General features: G+C 38.3%; 1 protein-coding gene across 2 annotated transcripts in view; it reads right to left on the bottom strand.

Moving 5' to 3' along the window:
• Positions 1-4,226: 4,226 nt before the first annotated feature.
• The window catches only part of FDX1 (ferredoxin 1), a 38,399-nt gene continuing 31,046 nt past the window's right edge, over positions 4,227-11,579 (bottom strand). For both annotated transcript variants that reach the window (XM_039229149.1, XM_039229148.1), the window contains 2 exons: positions 6,799-6,928; positions 4,227-5,543 (listed from right to left, as the gene is read on the bottom strand). In XM_039229149.1, the coding sequence (XP_039085080.1) occupies positions 5,429-5,543; positions 6,799-6,928 (245 nt within the window). In that variant the 3' untranslated portion in view covers positions 4,227-5,428. The remainder of the gene's footprint in view (positions 5,544-6,798; positions 6,929-11,579) is intronic.

Genomic DNA, 11,579 nt, shown 5'->3' with positions numbered 1-11,579 from the left:
GCCCACCCCACTGCTGGGTACATGAGCACTTTCTTTTCAGTTTTGTGAAATTTGGCAGCATTCTCAAAAGAAATAATCATTTTTTCCTCTCAAAAGAGTTCAGCTGTCTGGCAAAAGTAACAAAGACTTAAAAACACTTGAAAGTTTGTCTCCTCATCACCCTGATAAGAGCAATAACCCAAGACTTTAACCTTGGAAGCTGTCGATGGTATAAAAACTTTTTGCTTTTCTTTATTTAGTTTAGCAACTCATTTAACATAATTGTGCTTATCAATCCAAAGCTCTGACCCAAGATTTTCTCCTCTCACAAGCCCCTGCTATTTTACCCCAGAATCGGGAAACAGTGGTGGGCAAATTTTAAATAAATAAGGGATTTATTTAAAAATTTCAACTAATATTGACTGACCACCTACTATGTGTCAGATACTTCTCAAGGCATTTGGAAGATAACGTAAATATAAGAAACTGGATTTTAATACAAGACCACAGGAACTGTCACTTGTGATTTTGTAATTCAAAGCTGATCATAGGTAGAACACATCACCTTATATACATGGGAATCTTTTTGGCAATTTCACTTGGTTGTACAGGACACAGCTCAACATTGAGCACCCAGAGCATGCTACTTCCACAGCAGAACTATGTTAAATGGAACTCTAAGGAGATTATTAAAACTTCCTCCATAGTGTTTTAGCTTGTGCCCCAAAAAAGGGAGATCTATCATGCAAGATCTATCCAATGATCATACTTGAAACAAATCAGGTTGGGCTGTCAAGAAATATGTAAAAAAAAATTTTCTGAGCTTGATTAATAAAACATATATAAACTCCTATGTATATCTCAATTTAGTAGGAGAGAGGGAAGCTGATCGTGGTGGAGTGCTCGTATCCCTTGCAAAACAGGTTTGCAAATGGCAGTGTGTTCTGGGGCATCACAAGGAGCTGTACTGTGTGAATGTGTGAAAGGACAGGCATCCTCGAAAAAGTAAATAATGTGTGTTTCCATTTTCAGCCACAGGTATTTCCCTCCTTTTACTTTTATCAGAATTGCTCCTTATTTTTTTCTTTCAATAAAAAGGCAATGAGTTATTTCCAGCCCACGATCACAGCCGTATTGTTATTTGCTTCCTTTTGTAGTTAGGACAGTCTAGAAATTTCCAACTCATCGCTGCTTCTTGAGGATTTAATAGAGGTGGTTATCAATGGACTATTTCTCTCACATAAAAGATTATAATAAAGCTCTTTCATTTTTAGTGCATTCATCAGATGGGTAGTTAGGCTTAAGATCACGCCCTATATAGATCTGCTTTTAAAAAATAACTATTCTAAATAGAAAAGTCAAAGAACCAAGTCCTGGTCTGAAATTCTTATATAACAAGAATTCTACCTCTACTTTATTACCTAAGGTCTAGATTTCATCAAGAAGTGACAATCAATAATGACATAGTGCTCTACAGTTAAAAATGTTTACACACATCATCTTTTAATTTAAATAACTATAAAGCATTGCCCAGTGGATATGATTACATGGATGAGGGAGTAGCCTGGCTGAGGTTTTGGGTATGATTATCTCTACTTAACAGATATGTAACCAGAGGTTGACTACCTCAAGATAAAACATTCATGAGGAGGTACAGAGGGGCCTCAAGAGGTCACTGTGTAATTTCTATGAGTTACAATGGATTCTCGTACAAACACGTAGTGAGCACATGGCAAAGATTTATTTAACTCATGAATGAGGGGACCAGCAGAATGAGAAAGCTGGTTCAGAGAAGCGCATGATGAACTAACACACACGCACATATACACACACGCTGTAGGAAGACTGCAGAGATAAATATCAAACAGGATCATGCCCTCAAGGCAAGAAACCATAACACTCAGAGTTACCTTTTCTACCACAAAGAAAACCTCTGCAACTTAAGAATCGTTTCGAAGTTACTTAACAACTAACTTTAGAAGGACCGGGTCCTAGTAAATGATAAGTACTAAGTCAGCTCCCCTGGAGCAGGGGTCAGCAAACTTTCTGGATAAGGCAAGAGAGCAGATAATTTAGGCATTCCGAGCCACTTGGTCTCTGTCACAACTACTCAACTCTGCTGTTGTCAAATGAAAGCAACAATAAGCAATAAGCAATAGGTGGGCATGGCTGCACTCCAGTAAGGCTCACTGACATAAAACAGGTGGTGGGCTTGATCTGACCCATAGGACATAGTTTGCTAACACCTCTCTCTTAGAACATCAGGTGATCCTTGGGTGCCCAGATAACAGTCCTCTAAGTACCACTTCAAAGTGACCTGCAGGAATCTTTTTGTTTTATTTCCAAGCCTTTAAGACCCTATCCAGGTCGCCAAACAATAAATCCCATTTTTTTCCCTCACTACAAAGGAGAGCCTACCTTGCTCTCTCTCTGAGACTCACTCAGTCTTTGGAGTTCAGTTAAGAAACAAAAGATTCTATTACAGAAAGGACATTAAAACAAAACTACTAAGAAGAGTGTGCTTCTCAATCCTTCTCGGTCTTTTGGTTTGCTTGGTTTCACTGCCCTAAGGACTCCTCATGAGGACCAATGGGAAGTCTAACACTGATGCGAAATCACTGAAGCCTACAGAATGGTGGACCCTTCCAAGATGGAGGAGCACTCATTTGGAGGCTTGGTCATGACAGTGTCACGTGACTCGGGGGGACAGAGACCATGTACCACCTACAGGACCTCAGCATTTGTAGTTCAAGAACCAAGACCAGCAGAGGAACCTGCCTTCAGCTTATTCAAAAGCTGCTTTGAGTTCAGGTATGTGTAAAAAAAAGATGACAAGTTGAACACAGTCCTCTTTAATATAGTGGAAATTATCTAGTATCTCAGGAAAATAGTCCTATGTGTTCTGATTTCCGTTAGGCTCAATACATGGGCCTATACTGGGCTCATGTAATCTCATCCGTAACACGAGACTACCACAGAGCAAGATGCTAGAGGCATATGTCTTATAAGACCAGGTTTTGATTAACTCAGGTATTTATTGTATACCTACTGTGGGGTAAATACCACGATATAGACACCGCACTTACAAAGTTGAACACAACCCAGCCCTGATTCTTAAAAAGCATAGTCTGTTAGGGAAGAAATGTAGTAAGTGCTCCATGTAATAAGCGCTGTATTATATAAATGCTATAAAAGAAAGTCTGGGGCAAAGTACTCGGGCAGATGAGGGAGGGATAAAGACTACCGGGTAAATCAAGCTGAGTGGTCATGGTTTTGGTAACAGCTAGCATATGCAGGAAACCAGCGAGGCACGAAGGCTCTGCTTAATTCTATAACATCAAATCGGATGTAATAATTAAAAGACAAATAATGTACCCAGGTAGTAAGACAATAAGCAAATGGGAGTCAGAAGGCAAGAGGAATAAAGGCATTGATTAGAGAACGTGTACTGCCAGTTTCTGCAGAAGTGACACCTCGCTCTAGAAATCTTTCCCGTCCACTTCTCTCCTCAATGGCCTCTAGTAGACTTAAATTATCTTTTAACCCCGTTTCTGCTCTGAAATAGGAACTCTGTGTCTGCAAGTGGTCATGTCTTCCCCTTGCCAGCTGCTTTTCTAATTGTTAAGTTTCTAGAAACTTATAAACAAAAAAAATCTGATAAAAACAACTTGATATCATGTGATGTGTTGACACATAAAAGGAATCCTGTTGTTGCTTAACCAAGACCATGTTTCTATTCTTAAATGTTTCTCTAACAGGAAACAAAGTATGTGTGCAATGTTGGAATACCTTTGAATAGTTTACACTTAGAATAAAGTTTCATATGCTATTTTTAGAAATATACATACAACACATTATTTCTATTTTTTAATTTATAGGGTGATAAGTCATCCTATAAATAAGAAATCCATCTAACAAATTCTGATCCATAGTGTGGTTTAACAAAATTTGGGGGAGTTTAAGGGCAGGAAAAGCAATTAACATAGTTATAAAAAAAAGAAAAAGATGGGAAGACACATAATGAATCTAAGTTCCTCTTAGAAAACATTTTTTCAATCAAAATGTAATTGTTCTAATGCTAAATGACTATGATAGAAACCACATGGATCACCATTCGATACTTAAATAGTTATAAGGAAAATGAGAAAACTGCCCTTTAAGACAAAAATTAGACAATATTTTAACAGTGAAAGTTAGGCAAAAGGTTCTCAAAATTCTTAGAATTGTTCACTTGAAAAACTCAGCAGTTTTGAGTTACTTACATAATTACAGGTTGGTTTTATTTGTGAAAAGCAAATACAGTATTAAGTATTAGCATGTAACCAACAATTATATAGACTATTATACCAAAGGAGGCTGCCTTTCTTGATGGCAAAATGCAGTGAAATGTAAACTAAAATTATACAGCATTGAAAAAGAACCCACCATTATTCCCTTGGATTTTAACCAACTGGCAAGAAGAAAACTGTTAGGAGTTATAGAATAAAGCCAATGAACCATCATAAAAAAAGAAGATACAAGAATCTTTCAAAATGCAGTATAAGAACAAATCCAGCCCTTCTTGAAATGTTTAGAACATTGTTGGTTAAAGGGACAATTTTCATAGGCAATAATGTGCTTGCCAGTGAGCTAACCTGAAAATAATAGTTTAGTGGCTGAAAATAATAGTGTAGTGTAAAAGCCTATCTGCAGGTTCTCTGACACCACTCTGTTCAAGCGATGGGCCAGACTGAGTGCCTCACTTCTAATGAAGGGAACAGGCAGAAGTGATGCTGTGTGACTTCCATAACTGGGTCACTGAAAGGACACGACTTCTACCTGGCATGGGAGCTCGCTCTTAGGACACCAGCCCTCAGAAACCAGCACCACGCTGTGAGGAGTCCAGGTATGTTTCACTGAATCAAAATTCTGAAATATTTATTTATAACTAGTTCTCTTTGAAATGAAGCAGTTTACTGAGTGGTTAGTTTTGTCCACTTAATTACTCCTATAAACAAGAGTATTCATAACTTCTCTAGTTTCAACCTGAACCTATAAGTTGGGTAAGAAGATGTGGTTTCTACTACATACCTTCTAATTTGATCTACGGCCTAGAGCTCTGTCTTTACCCGCATCTAACAGGGAAAAGATCTTTTTTTAACCTAACTTACAGGTAATTAGGGATAAAATTTGTGTGAAAACATCTTGCTAAAGTTGCTAAACAGACATAAGGTAAAATATGTAAGGTTTTATAATATTAACTATTTTCTAATATTTTATTTGCTTTTTATTATTTAACCAAAATAAGGACTGTGTACTCTTAGAACTACAAAATACAGTATTATGTAAGGTCAATTATAGTAAAGCTTATCATCATAATAAACCCCTTCATCTATGTTCTCATTTCATTACATTAAGAAATAAAAACTATAAAAATAGTAAAATTTTGTGAAAATATTCCAATTTATTCTTAGGAGTTCTTGCCCACATCTACGGATTGTCTGGCATCGGCCACCACATCAGGTACTCGAACGGTCATATTGTCCATAGACTTTGTCAAACAGATTTGGCAGCCCAACCGAGATCTGCGTGAAAGAGGGAGAGATGTTGTTAGGGTCAAGGATGGATAGTTCACAAGGCAGCTTGTTGGATGTTTTCTTACCCAAAGCAGTTAGAGATTAACTTACCTTTTAAATTGCCATTATGTCAAAAAGACATACCCAACCCTTTCAAAGCTAGAGGGTAAATACGGAGGGTACAGAGGGTAGAACGTAGATATGAAAAAAAAAAGTGAGGTGGTGCTGAAGCACTTTAATCTTCAGTTTCTATCATCTACTACAATCACTAGTTTTTGCTGAAAGGACTGGCAAGCAATGAAACGATCAGAAGACACAACAGTGTAGTAGAAAATAGAAGTTTTAGCTACATGGAGAAAGCGGCTGATCAATCCTCCGACAGTTAAAACCATATGGACTGTAAAAGAAAGCTACACTTTTTAAAAAATGTTTACTTATTTTTGAGAGAGAAAGAGAGCGAGCGAGCGAGCATGAGTCAGGGAGGGGCAGCGAGAAAGGGAGACACAGAATACGAATAGGCTCCAGGCTCCAAGCTGTCAGCACAGAGACCGACGCAGGGCTCAAACCCACAAACTGTGAGATCATGACCTGAGCCGAAGTCGGACGCTCAACTGGCTGAGCCACCCAGGCGCCCCAAGACAAGGTTATTTTTTAAAATAGAGCATCACTTGATATCACTAGTTACTATAAATCTATTTTACCAGGAATTCCACCTATTAATAAATAACAAGAATAAGCTTGGAATCAATTACTATCAGGTGCACTTAGAAACAGGCATATTCATTTTAACATAGTTATTTTATACATAAGTTTCTTTAAAAATTCTGTTCTTTGAAGGAGGTAAAACCTGCCATAATAATTTCACCCAATTATCAAATCTGTCCTTCAAGAACACTGTAAAAAGCATTAAATTGAATCCCAACTCATTAAACTGTGAAAAATATTAATCCCTGGAATAAAAATAGACTAAAGTAGATTTATCAGGATCTAGAACTTATATCTCCAATACCTTCAATTGTTTGTTTTTTCTTTCAATTGATTTTTTAACTTTAGCAAAACAAAGTTTCACAATGGTGAAAACTGTAGAACAGTGAAAACAAAAAGAAATGTCACATATTTGATATTCAGAGTTTGTGACTGCTATGTGTCTATGCCAGGAGATCGCTACTACATGCATGGGGCTGGTCTAAGGTAGATATGAACTACTAGAACTTTATCTTCGCAGATTATTATTAGTACAGATGAAGTGGTCCTAAAATCTTACCTATCTGTTAGCCCATACGCCAGATCGAGCATGTCACTCTCCTCATCAGTGACCGCATCTAACTTCTCAAATATGTGGTCTTCAAAGATGAGGTGACAGGTAGAGCAGGCCAAGGTTCCCTCACACGCACCTGTAAAGGCAACAGACAGTGAACACGCTCCCCCCTCCATCACTCACAATTCAAATCTAGTTTCAATTAATTAAGGTTAATTATTTCTAAATTTTAGAATGAACATTAGTATACAGACTTTGTTTCTGAATAATAATGAGAATTGGGGACTACCCCCCCTATACCCCTCTACCTCCCAACTCCTCTCACCCCCAACCCCATACACATATACAATTTGAAATCAATCTCACATATTGTGTGAAAAAGGCTCTGGGCTACGTGCTGTGATGGGAAACACAAAAATAAATGAGCCTGATATTGAAGAGGTTACAAGTCAGTAAACTCAGACATACATGCATATACCAATATGTATTTTTAAAATTATGTAGTAATAATTTTTATAATAGCTCTATAAGTTACTTACCTTTATTCTGGAGAGCTCAATACAATTTATGAAGCCTTGTGGTATATGAGATTTATAAAGCAACCAAACGTATGCCTATAACAAAGTAAATGTTCTTCTCTATCTCTCCTAATAATTGAGATAGAATCAAGTAAGTCATTTTAAGATATGTTGGTTTTAAATGAGATAAGAATATTTCTCTTGTTCCACTTCTATTATTTTTTTTCAATTTTTTAAAATGTGTTATTTATTTTTGAGAGAGAAAGAGAGACAGAGCATGAGAAGGGGAGAGGCACAGAGAGAGGAAGACATAGAATCCAAAGCAGGCTCCAGGCTCCAAGCTTTCAGCCAAGAACCCAACACAGGGCTCAAACTCATGAGATCATGACCTGAGCTGAAGTCAGACACCCAACCAACTGAGCCACCCAGGTTCCCTTTTTTAAAATAATTTTTAAAGCCTTTACACAGCTTTAAAGATTATAGGGTCCTAGGAGAACTTCACTTGGACTTAGATTCTCTTTTGCTCAGTAAACAATACATAAAATATAGAACTATCACCAATAACTAGTAACTTTCTTCATTTTCTTTGAATGAATTAATCATTTTAATAAGAGTTGTTCCCTCATAATTTACACATTTGTCAATCACATTTTATTATCTAAAAAATTTAACAAAGAAATGAGAGAGTTCCTTAAGTATTTATTTTACTAAATCTAATTCCAAGCAGTAATGGGCTTAAGTGGAGAGAGCACATTCACTGGAGCACAGGAGTTAAAGTGGGCTCCGGAGCCAGACTCCCAGGCTGAAGTCCCACCTCCCGTCTGTACTAACTGCATCACCTTGAGCTACTTGAACCCCCAAGCCTCAGTTCCCACACCCCCAACAGTAACTGTACCAACCTCACTTGGTAGTTGCAAGAATTTGTGTAACATGTGTATTCACTTAACGTGTATTTGCAACCATGACTGGTAGGCAGAAAGCCCAATACAAATGTATTATTATTGCTGTTATTATTATTTATGTATTAATATTATTGTTATGTATTAATACTATTATTTGGAAGTTATAAGGAATCTTAAAGTAATTCTTTTATTTTTAAATACAACAGGAATTAAACCCAAGAAATTAAGTGAATAGCCTAGAGCTCATACTGCTAGTTAGAGAGGAGTCAGCGGCTTCGGCTGAGTTTCCCAATGTCGAAGGTAACTAGTTCCTGCCACTCCATAATCTAAGTCACCTTACCTAAATACTAAATATATATAAGTACATGTATATACAAATATATATAAATATAATATATACAGATATACATACACAGCAATCGGTTATTTGAATAAGTAGCTTCCTTTTCTATTTTTGTGTAAATTTTAAACATTCACACAAAAAGGTAAATGGGTGTATTTTACATGAAAGGGGGGGGCTTCATATATGTATCTCAAGTTCAAAAAGTCCTGCATTAAAAGGAAAATTGTTGTAATGTGACCCTGAAGACTTACAGGTACTGTCTCCTGTGTCCCAGGCAAGTCTCCCAAGGGTGTTGGTTTTTTCTCATCTGTACAATGATTGAGTAGATGATCTCTAAGGGCCTTGTGTCTCTAATATTTTATGACTCCACAGAGAATTACAGTTCTTAATGGGCTTGTTCACCAGTATCCAATAAATGTATATTAAATCTCGATCCCTATTTTCATTTAATCAACAACCCGTCCAAACTCAAAACTAAAATGGCATATGCCTCCAGAGATACTGTAGGACAAATATCAGGAAAGCCGGCCTCCTTGGGTCTTTAAAATGTAAGGCAAACAATGCTTACAAAGTATTTCAAGCAACTTTCTTAATTTAAAAAGCTCTTATACTTGTCTTCAGAATTTTGCCATTGAGAAAACCAAATCCTGAGAACTGCGGGCCATGTGTGACAGAAGACAAGGATAAAACAGAGCCCCCGGTTCCAGGCAGGATGGGGTGTCGGGGGGGGGCATCAGGGGACCATGCCTGGAGGGTCTCCCGTGCTCTCCTCCGGAGCCTGAACTTGTTCCACAGGCCCATTATTTTCTACCTTGTTTCCCGACACGCTGGGTGGGTAACTCTGACGCGCAGGCAAAAATCCATGTCTCAGGGCGGGCCACCACAGCGCCGGGAGTGGCTGGGGGTCACGGGCATGCGTCACTCCTCCTGTCCTTTCCCAGCCCCAGCCCCTGCAGAGGTGGTGGCCCTGAGCCCCTGCTGTAGGCTGCGGGAAGCCTGAAGGATTCTGAGCAGGAAGTGACATGGCACGTTCTATTTGGACACGTCTCACTGGAGGCTGTGTAGAAAGGATGGATTCGAGATGAACAAGACAGGAGCAAAACCCGTGAGATTTCTCCAGGGCGAGGGTAAAATGATGGAAGGAAGCAGAGACAGCCAAGGAGAGACCCCCTCCGGGAAAGAGTCAAAATAAGAATGTCCCCAATGGTAGAGAGCGACAGAAAAGTGCAACGTGAGAAAAGTCCAGGGAGGAGGACAGTGTGTACAATATGGCCTCAGTCATCTTGGAACGGAGACAAAAGGTCATCACATGCCCAATAAATCCCTCTGGAAAAATTTAGGACAGTCCTTCCTGCACCCCCTGGTCGGACAAAATGAAGAGTTACCATCCAAGTCCCAGCGCTCCACGTGCTTTCATGTCCCTTCCCCAGGAAACCTGAATTCTTTTAACCTCTTAAAGGGTTTATTTTCATTCTCTACGCTAATTTCCATTGCCTTCTCAGGAAACCTGCCAACTGTTTCCACATCTTGCTTATGCTGCCGAGCTCAGAGATGAAGAGGATTCTAACAGGGATTTGACAAATGTTGAGCATATACGGAAGATTAACTTTTGGTCCGTACAAGCTAAGTTCCTATTACACATTCTAGTCCCGTTTTTACTCTTCAAATGAACACACTACATTCATGATCACTCTCTATTTTATGGTCCTTTTCAAACTCTGTCTGCCATAAGTTGTCAAAAGGTATGATTTTCTTATTCTTTGTACTAGGAAGGATTCAAATACAGTAGAATGTCTCAGAATGAAAACAAGTCAGCCTGTGTAAGATGGCTAACATTGTACTAGGAAAACATAATAGTCATATTGTGGTACAAGTGTCGCTTTTGAAAAAAACTCCAGCAAAGATTTATAAGACCTCATGAATCACACTTATTAGAAGAAACAATCTTACAAAACCCCCAAGATAATAAGACAATCTGAGCAGTATTTTTGTTTTGAGATTGAACCTGTATATTCTATTAAAAAACAAAAAAACAGGAAGACTTTTAGAAAATAGTGAAAACAGGTCTCTGAAAAAAGTACTTAGGAGGAAAAAAAATACATTTTTTCAAAAAGCCTAAAAGTGTGAGAGCAAAACGCTATTTCAGGAAAAAAGTTACTCCTTTTCTTGTTCTTTTTTCATCTCATAAAACATTATTTCATGATGGCTATTTCTTCCTGGTCGTATAGTTAAAAATAGTCCCCCAATTAGCAAGCACCTGACTTGATCTAGTTCTGTGAATTTTAACACATGTATGAGTTTGTGTGACCACCACCACAGTCCATAGAGAACAGTTTCATCACCCCCAAAACTTCCCTTGGACTGTACTCTGGAGTCACATCCTCCCCCATCCCTAACCCCTGGCAACCACGGATCTGGTCTCCATCTTATACTGTAGTCTTTTCAGAATGTCACATAAATACAACCATACCATGTACAACCTTTTGAGATGGGCTGCTTTCACTCAGCAGAATGCCTGCAAGATTCATACAAGCTGTCATGAGCAGACGTCCACAATTCATTCCTATTAACTGCAGACAAGTATTCCACTGTGTGGATGCACCACGGTTTGTTTCCAGCAGGTATGCTGTGGTATTGCATTGTGGTTTTCATTTGCATTTTCTCCAAAAACTGAAGATGTTGAATACCTAGGGGTTTGTCGGGGGGGGGGGGGGGGAGTGGCTTCCATCACTTTTTCCAAAGCCATTTGGGAGAATGGCATCATTTTGTCTCTTATACCACTATGGGAAAGCCTCAAAAAGCCCAGAGCTGTATATATGTGCAAGTTCAAGTCCAGGTGTCTTTGAATATATTTTTATGTGCTTATCTGTCATCTCTGTATTCTCTTTGGTGAAGTGCCTGTTCATATCTGTTACCCATTTTTTAATTGGGTTGTTTGCTCTTTAGTGTTGAGTTTTGAGAGTTCTCTACATATTACGGATACCAGTCCTTTTTTTTTTTTTTTTTTAATGTTTTTATTTATTT

Source organism: Hyaena hyaena, unplaced genomic scaffold, assembly GCF_003009895.1.
Source record: "Hyaena hyaena isolate Hyena2069 unplaced genomic scaffold, ASM300989v1 scaffold_36, whole genome shotgun sequence".
Taxonomy (NCBI): domain Eukaryota; kingdom Metazoa; phylum Chordata; class Mammalia; order Carnivora; family Hyaenidae; genus Hyaena; species Hyaena hyaena.
This window is presented reverse-complemented; position numbering and strand designations above follow the sequence as displayed.